General features: G+C 37.8%; 1 protein-coding gene across 1 annotated transcript in view; it reads left to right on the forward strand.

Moving 5' to 3' along the window:
• Positions 1-11366, forward strand: part of LOC129756937 (uncharacterized) — a 29666-nt gene extending 18300 nt beyond the window's left edge. Inside the window, exons 2-5 of the mRNA XM_055754005.1 lie at positions 1584-2133; positions 10268-10450; positions 10609-10728; positions 11104-11366. Of these exons, the coding sequence (XP_055609980.1) occupies positions 1584-2133; positions 10268-10450; positions 10609-10728; positions 11104-11239 (989 nt within the window). The 3' untranslated portion in view covers positions 11240-11366. The remainder of the gene's footprint in view (positions 1-1583; positions 2134-10267; positions 10451-10608; positions 10729-11103) is intronic.
• The last annotated feature ends 9770 nt before the right edge of the window (positions 11367-21136 follow it).

A 21136-nucleotide genomic window follows, 5' to 3' on the forward strand; every position in this document is an offset into this window, starting at 1 on the left:
TTTATTCCATAAAATTGTAATATACATAGATTTTTATGAAACTTCAGCTTTGTCGTACGGCAATTATTACTTTCTAGCAGTTTCAATGAAATTATACGGAAATATTGCCCAAAAAACAGATATTATGTTCAAAACATAAATAGGCGCATTTAGCCCGCACGGTTTGAGGTTCGGCATTTTAGACATCACTTATAATAAAATCATTTTCTTGGAAGCAGAAGAAAATTTTAACATAAAAATTACTCCAATGTTTAGAAAACAGACTCCTGCACACGTGTATATAGTTTTTATACACATATGCAATGTGATATTTGATTAAATCAGTGTTCTGCTTAATAGGCGCATATAGCCCGCTCCAAGCAAAGAATCGTTCGCTGACTTAAGTTTTAGCTTTAGCTTGCTTCTTGTCTCGATCCTAATGGTTTTTAAAATGTTGGTCCTTCTTTTATGGGAGTGGAATAAAAAAAAATTAACATTTACTATCTTATGTTAACCTGTTAACTTCAATGGAAACAGATCTATAATGATTGCATGTTAAAGATTTAGAAAACGATTTGTTTGCTTGATTAATGAACATATTTATGTTAACCAATGCAACAGTTTGGAACTTATAAAAGAAATTATTAACACACAAAAACTGAAATAAACAAAAAAAGCTTTTTAACGTAAGATTATAAGTCTACATGAAAATATCAATTATAAAAATTGATTGACATTTCGTACTTCCGACTTTTTGAAAACAATACAAAACATTGATGTGCTTCTTTCCGTGATATTTTCAATGAATTCGTGGGGGCTGTTGTTGTATTAGTGAGGCAAGTTTTTCCTAGAGACGGCCAATTTAAGGAACTTATAAAGGGCCAAAATTCGGCACGGGGGCTACAATAAGGAGCTTTTCAATCAATAGTTTTATCAGGTTTATCTCAAATTATCAACCACTTTCAAGCAAGGACATATTTTTACTGCATTTCAGGCTAGTAAGCAATCATATTTGTCGAAGGACTTTTGAAGGTACACATTACAGGAAGACTGCAATCATGAGAAATCTAGTCAACCATGCCTTAGGGGCCAAGATTGGGTACATTTACCCTATACATATTACTTTTTATGTGGACTGATGGATTCAGACTTTTTAAAATGTTTCGAAAGGGTTTTCCATGCACCAAAATTTCCAGATGTAGAGCATTTTGACATGACATGACACATCGAATTAGATTTTTTTTAATATTTGAAAGACAGTTTACTTAAGTTATCAATTTTTAGAGTGATGGATAAAATAATAAGAACGTTGGGACGTCTTTACGCTTCAATTGGTACGCAAAATTCTCCTAAGTTTATAAGTCAAATAAAAAAACTGTATTACTTTGTTTCATAGCCCACAAATCTATCTTTGCTGCACACAGAATCTGGTACTTAGAATATGAAATCTATACTTTTGTGGATTTATCTGTAGATAGGTAGGTACTTGTGGCGCCCAGGCTCTTTTCGAAATCATTTTCTTCCGCTGAAAACAGACCACCACTAACGATCGAAATTACAATTCCCGTTGAGTTAATAATGACTTTTCTCCATCCGTTTTCCAGTGTACGATCAGACAATTCCAATTATCGGCAGCACCCTGCTGTTCACGGTCGGAATTACCTGTGCCATGGCGTGGCAACTGCCGAGTATTTCATTCCTGGAAATCATCAAAATGCTGCAAGAGGACGCACTGAAGGGTTCCCTGATCCGTCGAACGGACGAGAACGTCAATCAGACCGTTTTGATTGACACCAGCACCAGCAAATACGACACCGGCAACAAACATTCGTACTATTACACCGATCCGAAAGTGCAAAATCACTTGACCGGCTTATCGAGCCAGTCGCAAAATATCCTCAATTACTATTACAAATTGCTTCAACTACAACAACAACAACAGCAACAACAGAGAAACCCATCATGGCCAGGAAACTCCAATCGAATAAACTACTACACGACGAGTGGCAATAATTTCGCCGAGTATGATAAATATCGCCCCAAGTGGCCACAGAAGCAACCTTTGGACAGACCTAATGGCCTCGGTGCTTGGCAGCAGAACTTCCTGACGCCCTACAATTGGACCAGGAACGATTGGACCAGTGTCGTCAACAGGTATTTCCATTGATGAATTTGAAAAGTGGCGGGTTGAGTAATGGGTTGCGTTTAGGTTTAGAGATTGTAATATGAAGGAGCAGAGTTTTCGATATTGCGGACTTTCCAGGAACATTTTCAATTGATTATTTTGCGCTGTTCCTTCTTTATGGCTGAAATAATCATACATCTTATTGTTTAATTATTTGAATAGAACGAATGATCTTGATAAAATGATTATTTGAGATTTACAAAAGTAAAACGAGGTGTTATTAAATTCTACATTAGGGTGGTCCAAAGGTAGGAGTATGGTGTGGAATCAAAAACTTAGAGGATGAAATCGGTAGGCCATGCCAAATTTCAGCTCATTCGGTTAACTCTGAAGTCTGAAGTGTTGCTCAATGATTCTTTAAGTTTAAACACAAATTTGACATTATTTATTCCAGTCAAACTTTTTCGATTCGGACTTTCATACACATGTACCGATTGCTTACGAATTGATTCATTTAGCATTAGTTTTTGCAGAGTAGACGAGTTCTCTTATTTTTCTATTAGCACTTATCATCCAAGGAATATTTAAATAAGGTAGTGTCGAGAGCCATATTGTATTTTTTTTGTGACGTCACAAAAACGAATGTTTCGAAAATATATATGCGAATGGCAGAAATTTCAAAGAAAAACATGTTTTAGAACGAAAATGCATTCCAATTTCATTTTTATTGTGTTGTAAGATCTCTCTTTCAATATTTTATGAAATTTTCTGGTCTTTTGAAGATTGCATTATGTTTTTTTCTCATTTTAATAATGAACGCAATGTCATCTTGAAGCTAAAACGTTCAAAAACGAAGATAAAATCTACTTTTAAAAGGTCTAGCTGGTAGTTATCGAGTGTTCAACAGATTGTCATGATTTTTATCCAATCGGTTTACCATATTCAATTCTTATGTAGAACAATTAACATCAATTGATTATTGTTAACTCGATTTACTAAAATGCGAATAAATAATTGTGGTTTTATATAAAAGATTGTTTTTTGATAACTTTTTTGTAATAAGGATCTTAAACTGTACTGACTTGATCATTTTCATAAAAGACTTTGAACTAATTTTAAAGTTTTGCAAATTTGAGTAGGGAAAATCCACCATTTTTTCTAACTCCGATGGTCTATTTCATACAAAAGTTACTAGAAAATCCAACTTTTTTCGTACCAATCTTGAAGAGCAAGAATCCTTCTAGAATAACAGGTATTAAAAGTGGTACATTTCCAGCAAATTCTTCAAATTATCAACAAAAAAGGCAAATTTCCTAGTAAATTAACAGATCTTTCGTGATTGTGACGTCGCAGTGTGTACTAATACTGAAGCAGGGCCGCCTCGACACTACCTTCTTTAAGTATTCCTTGCAAATCATCAGCTTCTGCACAGTTCTTTCTCCGTCCATTTTTAAATTAACATACTCGTTTTTTTTTTTCAAACTTCGTTGCATCCCTTGATGGATTTTTCAAAATGTTGTTTCATGCTTAAATCAAACATTTTCGCACTTTTTTCAAAGATATTAATTAAATAAAAAAAAATATAATTTTTGAGTATTTCGTTGAGTTTTCTGCTTGCTTGCTGCTATCATTTCGAACACTAGTTAATTTTTTTTTATTTAAAATCGATTACAAATGCTTAACTACTCAAGAAATAAAAATCTAATTTTTATTCTTTTTTAACTACTTTTTGTTTTTTTTTGCTAATGAATCAAATTTACATAAGTTGAAAGCATTTTACATACAATTTTGTGACGCTCTATTTTTTTAGTACAGCACTATATATATTCTGATTGTTTGTCTTCTATAGGCTCAGCATTCATAAGAGCTAACTTTTAACTGTTTTTGAACTATTGACGAAATAACGGATTTCAAACATGAAAGTTTTGAGGGACGGGCCTCTATTTATTTTCCTTTACTTATTTATTTATTTATAACTTGGTCTTTGGATAAGAAATTACCATACAGACAAATTTCTTAAAAACTAAGTTATTCTACTAATGTCTAGTTGAAATTTGAACACACATTGAAATCAAACATATGATACACTACATTGAAACTTTCACAGCATTTGTCGATTGGGTGGTTTCAACCATACGTAGTACGGTGGTAAGGTATACTGAGAGACTGGCGTTGTCGGAGTGTCCTCGTGGATACGTATAAATTGACACCCTGGAGTATGTAAGAGGAGTCCGCACGATGAGTCAGGGTGTCAAAAATAAAAGTTTGCTGAAGTTTGGTACGACGTTTTTCAAGCGTGGCCAGATTTACAAGGGCGCATCTTTGTTCGTAAGACGAAAGACGAAGCGGTTCAGTCCAGGGAAGGCGTCGGATTTTTGAGATACGACTTGATTCACCCGATCGACCAAGTTGGAAAACCAAGTCGGTCCAATTTTCTGATAAGTAAATCGTGCGGGACTCGATCGAAAGCTTTTGCGAAATCGATATCAATCAAACTTTTTCTAGGATATTGCTGATTGAGCTTACGTAGCACATCAAGTTGCTAACAGTCAACCTTTTCTTTACAAAGCTATGTTGTGATTCGGATACGAAAGGTTTAACGGCGGCGTACAGTCTTTCTTGCATCAAAGCTTCGTATACTTTGGAAATAGAATTCAAAATTGAGATGGGACGGTAATTTTCGACGTTGTGCGCATTTCCCGATTTGTATATTGGAGAAATAGTCGCGATTTTCCATGCGCTAGGGAATGGGAATTTACGTGTTGTTCCGTCTCACGACATAACCTGATGAACAATGTTCCTCCAATTCACTCGGTCCATGGCAACCGTTCTCCAACTTTTCGTTCAACCCACATACGCCAAATCACGCTCCACTTGGTATAACCACCTCGCTCGTTGCGCCAATGCTGGACTCGTTCCTACCGGATTGGCAGCAAACACCTGTTTTGCAGAACTGTCGTCCGGTATTCTCGCAACATGTCCTGCCAAGCGTATCCTTCCAGGCTTTGCCACCTTCTGGATACTGGGTTCACTGTAGAGTCGCGCAAGCTCGTGGTTTATCCTTCGTTCTTCTTGCTTGTATGCGGCTTTGAAGTCGAGTCGATTAATGGTCCGTCGTAGACCGTTCCTCCAAGAAGCCGGCCTGATGACTTCCCACGAGTTTGTTTGCTTGTGCCGTTAGGCGACGGAGTAGGATTTGGGACAACATATTGTAGGTAGCATTGAAGACAGTGATCGCTCGGTAGTTCTCACAGTAAAATTTGTCGCCCTTCTTGTAGATGGGACACATTACCCCCTCCTTCCACTTCTCGGGTATATGTTCTGTGTCCCAGATCTGGACCATCAACCTGCTAACTTGTCCGGTCCCATTTTGATCAGTTCAGCTGCGATGCCATCGTTCCCAGCCGACTTGTTGCTATTCAGCTGGCGGACGGCTTCCTTAACTTTGCTCATCGGTGGCAGTGGCTCCTCAACGTCGTCGGCTACGCCGGTGATGTATCTTTCCCCACCGTCTTGATCTCCTGAATGTGCGCCGTTCAGGTGTTCATCGAAGTGCTGCTTCCACCTTTTGATCACCTCACAATTATCCGCCACGATGCTTCCGTCCTTATCCCCGAACATTTCGGCTTGTGGCACGAAGCCTTTGCGGGGTGCCTTGAGTTTCTGATAGAACTTTCGTGTTTCTTGGGAACGATGCAGCTGCTCCAGCTTCTCGAGCTCCTCCTCTTCCAGGCAGCGCTTTTTTTCTGGGTAATTCGGACTCGTTGCCTCTTCCGCTGTCGGTGATTTTCCACGTTTCGACGGGTGCTTCTTTGCACTACTGCCGCCCGCGCGGCGTTCTCTTCGTACATCACCCTTCTACACTTTTTGTCGAACCAGTCTTTCCGTCGAGTCGTTCCGTCGTGTTCGTTCCATAAGTCCGATGACGTTTTCCGCAGCGCTGATGGTGGCTGTCTTGATGGTGTTCCAACAGTCCTCGAGAGGGGCTTCGTTAAAATCTTCCTCTACCGGCAGCACTGCTTTGAGCGATTGCGCGTAGTCTACTGTGACCTCATAGAGATTAAAAACCACAGTTGTTCCAATTATTTCAGCTGGTTATACCAATCATCAACGCGTAATTGATTTTTTCGCCACCAGCTAGAAATATAATAGACTAAACTACAAATTAATGATTGACTTTACGCAGTCTACTATGAATATAATGGATTCAACTGTAATGGTATAATTGATTCAAAATTTGATAGATTCAACTACGATTGTATAATTGATTTTAGGCATCCAACTATAAATATAATAGATTTAACTGTAGGGGTATAATGGATTCAATTGTAAATATAATAGTTTCAACTACAAATGTATGATTGATTTTAGGTATTGAACTATGAATATAGTAAATTAAACTATATCGTTATGATAGATTGTGTGTTACTTGAATACTATAGTGTCAGCAAAATAAAAAAAAATCGTAAGTGTGGAACTAGCCCGTGTTCCCTGTAGCGATCGTATCGCTGTTTTAGGGCTCAGCCGGCAGTTCCTGACATCGGTGGCAAAGCGCAAGCGCTCTTTGGCGATGGGAAACATTTTCCTCTACCAGTTCCTGGCAGCGGTCGTGTAGTAGGCCGACAGTTCCTGGAATTGGGAAAGGTACACCTACTCTGGCTGCCCGCGAAACCGACGTGGGTCTCGACATTCTTTTACGTGATCCTGGCATCCCACACGAAACTAGCATTATGGTAAGTCAGCGTAAGATAGATTTACTTCATGATACTGAGTAAATTTCCCCCCCACAATTTCCTGGGCAACCATGCATCAAGATGAAGACAACAGCGGAGGAACCAGGACGTGGATATCGGGATTTGCGGTCAGGTTTTGTAGCATCATGGCGGCTAAAACGAACTAGCTGCAAAATACTGAAATAATAAACTAAAAGATAATAAAACGTAGCCATAAAATTATTCAGAAAAAAAAAACTTCAGGTATGATAACTTCCAATATAAACAAAATTTTAATAAACAATACCTTTACAATACAATACCTACCAATATGTTGACCTCAATGAATCACTCATAGAAATAAAATATTTATACTTTAATCAATTATATTATTATAGTTGAATCTATCTTATTTAAAATTATATAAATCATATAATTATAGTTGACTAGCTGACCCGGTAAACTTCGTTTTACCCGTTACTTAATAAATCGTTGGAAAATATTTACAGTTCCTTAACTTCTTCGTGCTCGTTTTTATATATAAGATGTAATGAGATAATTTTGTATGGGGACCCCCTTTCATAAAAAGTGAGATCCTTGAAACTATTATACAAACCATCTCTGACCCAAAAAACCCTCGGATACCAAATTTCACTTCATTCCGACCGACCATTCATACGTGATGTTGTTACAAAGAAAATGTCTCCATTTTTATATATAAGAAGATGTGAATCAGAGATAACTTTGTGTGGGGACACCCCTTTCATAAAAAGTGAGATTGTTGAAACTATTATTCAAACCATCTCTGATCCAAAAAACCCTCTGATACCAAATTTCACTTCATTCCGACCGACCATTCATACGTGATGTTGTTACAAAGAAAACGCCTCCATTTTTATGTATAAGAGATGTGAAGAAGAGATAACTTTGTATGGGGACCCCCCTTTCATAAAAAGTGTGATTGTTGAAACTATTCTACAAACCATCTCTGACACAAAAAACCCTCGGATACCAAATTTCACTTCATTCCGACCGACCATTCATACGTGATGTTGTTACAAAGAAAACGCCTCCATTTTTATATATAAGATTCTACTATAATTATTGTTGAATGTATGACATCAATCATGCATCATAGATAAATCTATTATACTTATAACTGAATGCACGGAATCAATCAGATTGTCTTTTATAGTGTAGAAGCGGGCTTTATGCGCCTATTAAACAGAACACTGGTTTAATCAAATATTACATCGAAAATGTCTACAAAAACTATAAACACGTGGGCAAGCATCTGTTTTCTATACATTGGAGTAATTTTTATGTTAAAATTTCCTTTCGTTTTAGAGAAAACGATTTTATTATATCTGTTGTCTAAAATGCCGAATCTCAAACCGTGCAGGCTTAATGCACCTATTTATGTTTTGAACTAAATTCCTGTTTTTTGGGCAATATTTCCGTATAATTTCATTGAAACTGCTAGAAAGTAATTAATTCCGGACGACAAAGTTGAAGTTTTATAAAAATCTATGTGTATTATAATTTCTGGAATAAAACAAAAGTTAGGGTTGCCATACTATGGAGGCAGTTCATCCATAAGAAAACTTTTTCAAATCTGTTTATAGATCTTCAATTCTCTCTAAAGATGTTAATCAGAGCTTAGATTTGAAGTTTCAATGATAAAAATCATTTATTTTTCCTATTTAACCTGTTATTTTAGGTTGGAGGCATTTTACAAACATGATGGGGGCATACAAAAACACTATCTTATTCCACTATATAATCATTATTAAACCTATAATTTTTAAAAGTCGAAATATTACATCAAAATGTATCAAAACCTTGTATGACTTTTTAAATTTTTTTGAGCTTGTAAATTCATAAAATTCTTTCCCTATGTATTGTTGAAATTTTGATAAATATAGTTGGTCGAGAAGCAATCAGATATAAGATTGAATACAAGTGGATTATAGTTGGAAATACTATACTTTTTTTCTCCGTGCTGAGGTTGTTTTAGCCATGCGATATTTAACCGAGGCGGGCGTCGGTTTCGTATGTTGGTCACTATGGAGAGTTTTGGGCGCATCTTCACCATCACCAGATAGTGATGTGACTGGATGTTGGCGCCTCGACAGGATCTGACGTCGATGATGTCCGAGAAGTGTCGGTTGTTTATCAAAACATGGTCGATCTATGATTATGTTTGGTACGGTGATCTCCAGGTGTACTTGTGTAGAAGGCGGTGCTTGAAAAAGTAGAGTTCGTCTTTGTCGTCACCGGTACTTCCGAAGTAATGGTTGATAGTTCTGATGTCAAAGAAGCGTCCCTTGATTCTCAACCGGCACATTCGTGGGTCAATCGGCCACCACCCGATCACGCGCTTCTTCATCTTCTCCATCACTATCAAAGCTGTTCCGAACTCATGTGTGTTGCCGCAGCTCTGGTAGATGACAAGACCATCTTAGAACGATTTTACCGTGAAGCCCTTACAGCAAACCTCCTGAAGCGCTACGATGTCGAATTTGCGGCTCTTGAATTCATTTGAGAGCACTGTGAACTGCTCATGACATTTAGAGATTAGTAGTTCCATGTTCCAAGTTTCCAATCGCTGGTCATTTTTCGTCGCGTGGGTCTTTGCCGATTTCTATCCGAAATTTGTTATTCGTCGTTCTTTGCAGTGCGGACGAACTGCAAGTTTTCCCTTGTGGGGCGGACCACGCTTGGTCTACTAATGTGTTGTGGTAGATGCAACTCTATCTGTATCTACCGCTTCATAGTAGTAGGCCCGTGCGGAACAAAAATTTGATATGTGATGATATGCTTCTAAATAAAATTCTACCCGCTCATTTTCCACATCTTTCATTTCATCTAACCTTCTATCCACCTATATAAAAAAAATCATAATCTTTAGATGTCCCTACTAAAAAGGACATCACTTTTCACCGCTAAGGCCGACAAATTAAAGTAATATATTTAAATGGTTAAAAATTAGTGCATGATTCTACAAGAAAAACCTAAAATAGGACGATTCGACCGATTTCTAAACAAATTTTGATCAAGATAAGATTATTACAAACATTTCTTTTGAAGATTTCTTTACATTTCGAGTTGTCGAGTTGTCGAGTCATTACGGTGTGAGGACTACCTGAAATTTTTAAGGGCCAACTAGTGAAGACCGACCGCTATGTGTGTTAGATGAAAGTATGCGATCGGGATGCTAAAATCAAAACACTAATTAATAGTAATAAAGTTTACTGAAATGAGGCAGCATGCAAATAATTTAGTAAAAACATAATATTCGTTTTAAGAAAATTTTGAATCCGTTCAAAAGCACAACTCACATCGCCTGCCATCGGGCACTTTGCAATAATAAACTGCAAAACGCACTTACTTACCAAGCGAGGAGAGAAAGAGGTTTCCGCCAACTAACTACATTATTCTGTCACCGTAGGGCCATCCAAGCTTGGGTCCAGAGACATCCACCGAATTATCAGTTTAGCCGGAAACGCTTTTATCCGGTGTTTGGCAAACGGAGCATCGACGAGAACACCCACCCGGAGGACAAACTCTTCCTAGATCATCACCGTGCGACCCGACACGAGTTGTATGCGAAAATTGAAAAGTTCCTCGAGGCGTAAGTAATCTGCTGGACAGTAGAGTATGTAGATTGTACATATCTAGCATAACGAACAAAAAATAGACAAAACCGCCAAATCATATGTACCTACCTCAGCTTGCATACATTCAGGCTGTCGCCCATCTACGGTCGGTCTAACGTGAGATTCGTTTCAGGAAAGGAAAACATGGCAATCATTGCGTTCGGAGAGCGTTGTGTGAAACTGGCCAACGGAAGAACGATCCGGACGCTAAACCGGAATCTTTCCTCAGGGAGATACTGAAGGCCGTGTTCAGGTGAGGCTGATTGCAGATATGCATGAACATATATGTGGCTCATAACCTTACGACCTTCTAGTTTTTGGTGGGAAAAGTGATTCGGTAGCCTGATTCAAAAAGCTTTTCCAACTGAATATTCAACAGTGCATCCGATTGTAGCCATAGGCTAGAAGCTTTACCACTGAAAAGGAACTTGTTTATGGCCCTCTAATTCTTTTGATTTTTCCAACAAAAAAAAGTTTTCTCTTGATACGACAATTTTGATTTCAAACATTAAACCCATTAAATAAGCACAAGAAAGTTAATTTTAACTTATTCAAATAAAAAACCTTTGAGTTTCCCCTTTGATATACCTATAAATGATCAAATCTCACATCGTTTTTCCCCATATAGCTTACCAACAACCCACGAGACACCGGATCATCCGGTGCACCGGCAGTACGATGAAGCCCATGCTCACCCGGGAGATTGTTCGGAAAAATATCCACACTGCCAGGACAGTTTTTGGGCCGAAGATTTTATATTTTAGGGTGTGCGTGCGAACATCCGAGGGGCCTCATGATTTGGAACCGGTTGATTGACAAGGAAATCATCAAATATACGATTCACATGCACTGGAAAATAGCCATTCGATGCCAAAAAACAAACAAAATCTCTAAGCGATGAATTTTATGCAAATAGAGAAACATATTTTTACAGCAAAGATTTTGGTGTTGCCTCATTGAATCCGAAACAGCCAAAGATATGCAGGAAGGTATTTTAAAAAAATACCTCTCCCTCTTCTGGTTTGATATTTAAAATGATGAATAAAAACTATCTCAATTTTATTATCAACTAGCTGACCCAGTGTGCTTTGCTACCCGTTTTATGAAAAAAAGTTCGTTAAATTATTATATTTAATACAATAAAGGGTGATACGGTCAAAATTAGGTCAAAGGAAAACGCGTGTAAATCGGTGAAATCGGTTGTTTAAAAAACCAAATTAAATTTCTTTTTCAAGTTAAATTAGTATAAAATTCAGGAAAAATATTCAGTTAGGCTTCCGCTTTTCCAAATCCGAATTGCCGGGCCTTACGCTTAACCCCTGCCATCAGTTTTGTACAGCCACCTTGTCCACCTTCTTCGCCGCAGAAAGCCAGTTTGCCTTGAACTGCTGCTCGTCCTTAGCAGTTTTTTGGTCTTCTTTTGGTTCCGCTTGACAATAGCCCAGTATTTCTCAATTAGGCGGAGCTCTGGCGTGTTGGGAGGGTTCTTGTCCTTGGGAACCACCTGCATGTTGTTGGCGGCGTACCACTCCATGGCCTTTTTACCGTAATGGCAAGATGCCAAATCCGGCCTAAACAGTACGGAACAACCGTGTTTCTTCAGGAAAGGCAGCAGACGTTTATTCAAACACTCTTTCACGTAAATCTCTTGGTTGACAGTCCCGGAAGCTATGAAAATACTGCTTTTTAAGCCACAGGTACAGATGGCTTGCCAAACCATATATTTTTTCGCGAACTTTGACAGTTTCATGTGCTTGAAAATATCTGCAACCTTTCCTCTTTCCTTTTGCCGTATAAAACTCCTAACCCGGAAACTGCTTGAAGTCGGCTTTGACGTAGGTTTCGTCGTCCATTACCACGCAGTTAAACTTCGTCAGCATCGTCGTGTACAGCCTCCGGGATCGCGCTTTGGCCGTCGAATTTCGTTTATCATCGCAATTTGGAGTCACTACCTTCTTGTAGGTTGTAGACGATATACCCAGCTTATTTGCGGCATATCGGAGAGAGAGGTTGGGGTTTCACTTGAAACTACCGGCAACTCTCTTTGTCGTCTCAGCGGCTTCCGGTTTTCGATTTTCCCCCGATCCAGACTTCCTGGCTGTCGACAAACGTTCCCAAAACACTTTAATTACATTTGTAACGGTTGATTTGACAACTTTGAGCGATTTTTCCAGCTTTGCGTGCGAGTAGCTCGGATTTTCGCGATGCCCGAGCAAAATTTTGATACGCTGCTCTTCTTCCTTGGACGGCATTTTGACAACTGAAGAGTTAATTCCAAAATCAAAATAGGAACAACATTCTACACACACACACACACACACACACCTTCAAAATTAGGGGTGTTCAGGTTTTTAAAATGCAAAATTGAAAGAAATACGTCAAGTTGATATTGACCAAATTTTGACCATATCAAGGACTTTTGTTTGCTTAGGTCTCCTTTAGGCTTAATACATCAATATTATTGATCCATAAAAATGCTTTTATTTCCACTCTGACTTCCCTTACTGTGTAGCAGAGGATTGTTAGTTTCGTACCCCTCGTTCAGAATCATCAGCTTTCAGGTTGCCGTTAAACGGTTTCTTCGTGTATGACAGCTTTCGCGAGTCGACCCGAACTCGTCTTTCCTCTCTCATCCGTCAGCAGAAAGCGTACGAGCGAAACAGCGCTCAGTTCTTCGGCAACGACGGTCTAGGTAAGTGGGTGTCTTCTCGGTCAGCCATACCGAACTGGGACAATCTCCACAATTGGCGACCTATTCAGGACTTCAATTTTTGCTAGCAACATGGCTGACCGGGAAACGCTCACTTGGTGTTCTTTCCTTTTTCAGTTTTTTTGTGTTTTTCGTGCGGAGGCCTTCGAGAAAATTAAGACTAGCATTACCGAATGCACCCTTACGCTAGGATTCTTTTCTGAACATGACAAAACCATCCTCTACACGGACGCTTCACCAGTAGCCCTGGGAGCAGTTTTAGTGCAAGAAAGTGATTCAGGTTCCCCGAGGATAATTAGTTTTGCTTCAAAAGGACTTACCCCCACAGAAAGGAAGTACGCTCAGAACCAACGGGAGGCTTTAGGAGCAGTTTGGGCTGTGGAGTATTTTTCATTTTATTTACTAGTTCGACATTTAACGTTGAAAACGGGGTAGCATCGACATCGGGAGAACTCGAAAAGAGCACTAACCAGGGCCGACGGATGGGCTTTACGTTTGAGCTCATACAGTTACGATATAAAATTTGTGCAGGGTAACAAAAAAATCACCGATCCAAGGGCAAGATGAACCATTCGATGATGATCATAGCCCTTGGGAGATCGCCAACATAGAAGCGAACGCTATTGAGTTTTTGACAGAAGAAGAATTCTCTAGAGAGATACTATTTAAAGTAATCGAGGCGCTAGAGAGCAACTCTTGGTCGTAAGAACTGAGACGTTTCAAATCGGTAGCAGGAAATATAGAATTAGGAAAGGGCTTCCTTAAAAAAGTTGGATGCGCGGTAGTCCCGAAGTCGCGATACGGCTGCGAAACTGAGGGGAAGACGATTCTACGGAGACGTTAAAAAGAAGCTCGGAAGAACTCGAAACAAATGTTCCGAAAAACTTACGTGTTACGAGAGAAAGAAAGACGCCGGGTTATCTAAGTGAATACGTTTTTGTCGTGGAGCAGGGACCGAGAAATTTGCTTTGGGATGAGGATGAAGATCGATTTTGGGATCAAGAGTTTGTCAATTTAGCTGAACAATATGATGATGAACGCGCGACGTTCGCAGACCTAAGAATTCGCCTTTGGGATGAACAGTTAGAGGAAGGGAGTGATCACTAAATGGCTCTGAATGTTAAGTGGTTAATAAATTGCGTCTGAAAACACATAACGTAAGTTATGAATTGTAAAAAATCCAAATCTTCGAATACTGGGGGCTACTATGGAAAGTCTCTTTGTTTCTTTTATTAGTGTAAGGGGGAGATGTGTAGCAGATGATTGTTAGTTTCGTACCCCTCGTTCAGAATCATCAGCTTTCAGGTTGCCGTTAAACGGTTTCTTCGTGTATGACAGCTTTCGCGAGTCGACCCGAACTCGTCTTTCCTCTCTCATCCGTCAGCAGAAAGCGTACGAGCGAAACAGCGCTCAGTTCTTCGGCAACGACGGTCTAGGTAAGTGGGCGTCTTCTCGGTCAGCCATACCGAACTGGGACAATCTCCAGACTTACTATTTTAATTTAGGACGTTTCGGCTTCTCAGTCAGTTGAAGTTTTATTAAAAACAGCACATTTACTCAATGTCCAACGTTTCGGCCATGATCTTGGCCATCATCAGGGAAAATCTATAATTTATTATAATCGGATGGATAATTTTGGTGTTTTACATTCTAAGTTGATCGACTTACAGAGTGTGTACTGTTTGTGTCTGTTAGATTTTTAATGGCTGGATTGATGTTGGATTTTTTCCGAACCTGTATTGTTTTGAAATAGCTATAAGTTTTAATTTGATTTTGTGTTGTTGATTTTTGTGTACATACCAGAATGAAAAATAATTCAAACACTGGATTAATCTAAACTAACCACTTTTTGTGTCTATTTTAAAAATGTCTATCTCCTAGCGATCACTTCTTGATAACTATTATTTTTATTATGGCTATAGAACTTGTAGTTGGATTCTGATCTGTGTTTCTATTGTGTTGGTGTGTTTGTGATTTTGGCTTGTTTATGTTTCGTTCGGCTCTGTCGGTTCGGGTTGGTTGTTGATGATATGGGGTTTGTGTCGTTTTTTTTCCATTTTCGGATTTCGGCGTTGGAGAGGAGTCCCGCGTAGATGATACTCACACCTTGGACGTCCCTGCGAGAGTTAACTGCATGCGGTTCGGTGGCTATGTGGAAACACTCGAGCATGTCTAGTGTGTGTGGGTTAAATGTGCGATCAACGATGTTTACATTCTCCAGATTGAAGCGATGTTTATATGTGATGCAGTGTTTGAGAAGAGCGGTTTTCTCTCCTAGCTGTACGACTTCTGGATCGGTGTACTCTCGGCCAGTCTGTAGGAGCTTCTCAAGACTGTTCACATTTGATTTGTGCCCATATATGCGTTGTTTCATGCTATTGGTGGGTTTTCCCACGTATCTCCCTGGGCACGTATCGCATGGAATGGAGTAGACGCATTTGTAAATTTGGGACTTCTCTATCGGATCTTTTACTTTGCTGAAAAATGTTTTAACGGTGTGTGTATTTCTGTCGGCAATTCTGATCGCTGGATATTGTTTGCGTAGATCTTTGTTGATTTGATGACTTAGACCAGGTATGTGTGGTAGAGAAAAGTATGTGATGGGTTTGTCGATGATTGGAGGCTGTGGTATTGGCGGAGGTGCTGGTGGCGGGGCGGGTGCTGGTGATGGTGGTGGCGGTGATGGTTGTGTCGTTATTATTGGTGCATCTATTTTGGGTTCCTGTTGTTTGTTTTGTCTTGGGTTTTCGTTTTGTATTATACGATGAAACAGGGGGCTTATGAGTGTTCCCAGTGAACATTTTGGTCTGTATATTTCAGTTGTTTCTGAGATATACACACTTTTGTACAATCTGAAAAAGTTGTATAGAATATTCTCTATGAGCCTGTACGTACCAAAGTGGAGGCAATATACGGACCAAATTTTGCTCACCTTGAAAATATAAAACTTTGTATTGCGTTTTCAACAATTTGATAGCAACTTTACTTTGCATAAAATCTTAGGATTGTACAACTTTCAACTTTACATTGCCTGTCTTACAATTTGATTACAATTTCCTTTAGCAGGTAGCCTGAGGTTTGTACAACTTTCTTCGCCATTTAATACAATTTATTGTTACTGTATCCCAAAGCAATTATATTTTTCCCTTATTACGATTTTACTATGAATCGCTGTGAACATTAATACAATAGAATTTAATGTTTACTGCGAAAAAAAATTTAACCATACACAACTTTATGTGTCTCTTTTCGCTCAGTCTCGAACTCACAACGTTCCGATCTCTCTCCTTCGATACTTCCTCGGCGCCATTTCATGTTGATGCAAACAGCAAATTTGTTCATGTACAGTTGAGAGTGCCGTTTAAAAATCAGTTGATCGTATAAAATACCACTGACTGCATCATTTCGGACTCCAAATCTATTTATAGATGCCGTTTCTTGTTATGCAACTTTAACCTATCTCATAGACGATTCTATTACAATCAATAATTGTATTCAGCGCTGTGCGATCTTAGCTAGCTATTTACTGTACTGTTAAACAATTCGACGATCTGCAGATTGTTTAAATTCCATAATACGATGTTCTTACAATTACTGTACGACATTTCATGGAAATAATATGTCATTATAGATCGCAAGCATGAAAGATTGCTTAATTTTACAGTGGGATATAATATTGAGTTTTACACAATTCTACTGCAATTCAAAACAACTTTAGTGATCTTTCTATACGATTAACAAAATATTATCGTATATAATGAACTGTACAAACCATAAACGATAAAATATAATTTGGTTTAGCTACAACATGATGTTTATACAATTCCAATCTTAACTGGATGCTTTTACAATCTACAATAAACACTATTTTACAATTTCTGGGTTTCTGGATTCGTTTATCACAGAACCGGATTTTTTTAAGCGTCGCCTGTGTTTTTGCAAACGCCGACTGTATGTGCCACTTTTTTCATTTTTATATTTTTTTTTTTTCTTAATTAAAACTGCCTTCATTTTTGCATCAAAATTCGTCAAGGATTTCCAATTTTTGCAATTGTTGACATAAGATGATTACGATATTGCTAAGCATAGAAATTGCATTATTAACAATTATTTACTGATTAATTAAATCTCAATAAGCGACTTTGAATGACATGTATGAATAGATTGTTTAAATTCCATTATACGATTTTCTCACAATTACGATACGACCTTTCATGGAAATAATATGTCATCATAGATCGCAAGCATGAAAGATTGCTTAATTTTACAGTGGGATTAAATATTCTACAATTCTACTGGGATTTAAATCAACTTTAGTGATCTTTCTATACGATTAACAAAATGTTATCGTATATAATGAACTATACAAATCATAAACGATAAAATATAACTTGGTTTAGCTACAACATGATGTTTATACAATTCCAATTTAAACTGGATGCCTATACAATCTGCAATGAACACTGCTTTACGATTTCTGGTTATCTGGGTTGGTGGATAGTTGTTTCGCTTTAGGAGATCGTATACGATGTGTTGTTGTTTTGATTTTTCCATATTGCTGCTCAGTTTGATGACTCTTTGGATGAGTTAAGTTTTAAGTTTTAAGTGACCGAGTCAATATTCACTTACTCATCACTTGAGTTTAAAGTGACCGGCACTGAATATCTTCGATGCCCCTTGAAATTTACTTGACCGGTCACTTAAGCCATTATTCACTTGCCCGTCATTTAAAATTCAAGTGAATTTTTGCATAGCGTGTGTTATCTAGGTCGGGATTGAGCTTTTTATTGTTGTCTGGAAGAGAAACAACATAGGTTTGTTGGAGTTGGTAGGTGCAGAATTAGAATAATTTATATGTTTTAAAGAATTCTATTATTCCATATTTCGTCAGAAACATTGTGTGAATCGGAGAATACACCTCGTAGGTACCTTTTTCAAAGCAAACAGGCTTCAGATACGGTTTCCGAAAATTATTTATTTTGGAAATATTCAACAGCAGTGAAATAAAAGTATGTAAGTATCATGCCAACCAATAAATACTCGTCAAATTTAATTTTTTTATTATTATTATTCAGAAAATAGCAACCAGAATGTCTCGTGGAAGTGAGGAAGTGAAGATTTTTTCTAGCCAAAACTTGTACTTGAACCCAAAGAAAGGAAAATCAATGACAGTTTTTTACGTTTTATTATTCAATAAATAATTGTTCTGAATAAAAAAAGTTGATTCATGACTGATATTCCGAAATTTCACTTTAAAACCACTATAACTGAAAGATATTAACAGATATTAACAACCTGAGCAAACATTTGAAATTCACTTTGCCAATCACTTGAAATTCACTTGATCGGTCACTTACGTGGTTCTCACTTGACGGTCACTTAAAATTCACATGAATTTACGTATGGCCTAAATTCACTCCGGATGTCACTTACCTTTTAAATGAAAATTATTTTCAGTGTTTACACACGGATACACGGAGGAAAAAAGTTTAGTTTATCCATCAATATTTTGCCTATATTCATTTAAGGCCGATGACATAGTGAATATAATGCGATGCGATGCGGCGAATGCGATTCAATGCGATGAACTACATTTGATGAAAATTTATGTGAATCGCTTAAACCTAACATACTCAACGCGGCGAAGGAGATGTCAATTTGTTCTGCCGCTCGAATTCGCATAGGCTGCGTCCGTAAATTTTCAGCCGATTCGCATCGCACTCACTATGTCATCAGTCGAAGTATATTTCTGATTGATTCTTGACCAACTATAAATCTTAAGATTGCACATGAATATATAATAGATTTTCTGATTGATATTTTGTGTTCAACAATACATATAATAGATGCAACTATAGTTGTATGATTTATTTTATGCATTGAACTATAGATATAACAGATAAAAAAAAAACATATTCAACTATAATCGCATGATTGATTTTATTCATACAACATTAAGTATGGTAGATTCAACTATAATGGTATAGTTGATTCAAATATGAATATGTGGATTAAAATAAATTTCTATGATTGATTTCATCTGTTCAACCGTATTTATTGTAGATGTTATGTGTGTGTTAATTTTCATCATCATTTTCATTGCTTATTGATTTCAAGCTTGTTGCTAGAAATTATCGCATGATATTCTAAAATTCATACTACTTTATCTTTTATTATGAATACCACTAACACCAAATAAAGCTCCAACTTTGGTCAGCATTCGGCCATCACTGTCATCGGGGAGTCCGATGTGTACACCCTAAGAGCATGGTATAGTTATCAGAACTCACTTGGAAAAATGGAAAATAAGGTCAAAATTTACAGAGTTATTGATTGAAAGAATCCCAACCTCATCTACTGCCTCCGAAGAAACTTCTTTGCAGGCGACTTGGTTTCCATTCATCTTCATTCATCCGCTTGAACTAACAAGGTTTCCCGGTAAAGAAAATTCTCCTTGATTTGATCACAAATTCCGGCCTCGGCTGAAAAACTGGTGCCGCCGTTGATGACGTCCCCGGGAGGTGTTATATAGAGCAAATTGCTCTCCGGAGGGAGCAGTCGGTTACCACTTTGCCCTAGAAAGGAAAATAGTTCACTTATTAATTAATTACGTCCACATTCGATAAATTTACCTTACGTGAAGACTAACTTTTTTTCATTTGTGCTACTGCTAAAGAACACTACTCGCTACACAAGTAATAACCCAAGCAACCAAAAGTTTCATATCTACTTAAACTCGTGCCTCCAAAGTTCGAATTTCGCTGAACAAAAGTTCCAAAGGGAATTGGTACCGGATTTCCTCGAATGTGAGCATGAAAGTTACAAAAAGTTCCTCAAATAGCCTTCTATGGACTTGAAGTTCCGAAAAGTTCCTCAAATAGCCTTTTTTGTGACACGTCATTTGCATCCACACGGTATAAAAGTTACAAATTAGATCTCAAATAGCCTTCTGTGAACTTCAAGTTCCAAGAAGTTCCTCAAATAGCCTCCTGTGAACTTCAAGTTTCAAGAAGTTCCTCAAATAGCCTTTTTTGTGACATGTAAATCGCACCCACACAGTATAAAAGTTACAAATTAGGTCTCAAATAGCCTTCTATGGACTCGAAGTTCCAAAAAGTTCCTCAAATAGCCTGTTTTGAGACATGTCCGCCATTTCATGAATATGAAATGTGAACATCACAAAAGGGCATATAATAAAAAAACACTTTTTGAAGCTTGGAAATTGTTGAAATTGAAACTTCTATTGAAACTTCAACTCAAAACAACTTAAAGCAAACTCGCAAATGATTGTTTTTGAAAAGAGTAAATATTTTGACTTTATAAAATTTCGTCCAACTGTATTTACTCACCACGAATTTAACACACATTGAAAGTCAGCTGAAGCAATTCATTAATTAAATTTCAAGATAAACTCAAGGATTTGATTAATTTTATGCTTAACAGTTGTAAACATGTAATTCCATTTTTTTTAAACCGATATTATTTTAGCGGATGATTGATTTATACTCCGTTTCGTAATGTTTCTTAGTTATAATCAACATGCGTTTTTGCTGCTGGCCGCTGGCTGCCCTTGCGGGTATTCTAGGAAACTTATAATCACTTCGAATTTTAGCTGCCGGTAAGGCAACATCTAGGCGTGGCGTCGTGGCAGCGTGTTTGGTTATCATCTCGGAGGATCGGGTTCAAATCTGGTACCAGGACTAATTTTTTCCATTAGGTTGTTTGATTGCTTGAGTAAGCGAATCAAATAATTGTGTAGCAGAAATGGCGTGCGTGCTGGCATGTATCTAACAAAGTTAAAAATAAACCAATTAAGTAAAATCCATTGAGGGAGGTGATGGGGTAATAAAGATGGATGCCGAGAAATCAGCAGCACCACATGGGCTGCTAAGAAGAGAGAAGATTTTTTTTTGCTGATTAAACGTTAACTTGTGGGCTGAATAGAAGGCCG

This window comes from Uranotaenia lowii, chromosome 3 (assembly GCF_029784155.1).
Source record: "Uranotaenia lowii strain MFRU-FL chromosome 3, ASM2978415v1, whole genome shotgun sequence".
NCBI classification, from domain to species: Eukaryota; Metazoa; Arthropoda; class Insecta; order Diptera; family Culicidae; genus Uranotaenia; species Uranotaenia lowii.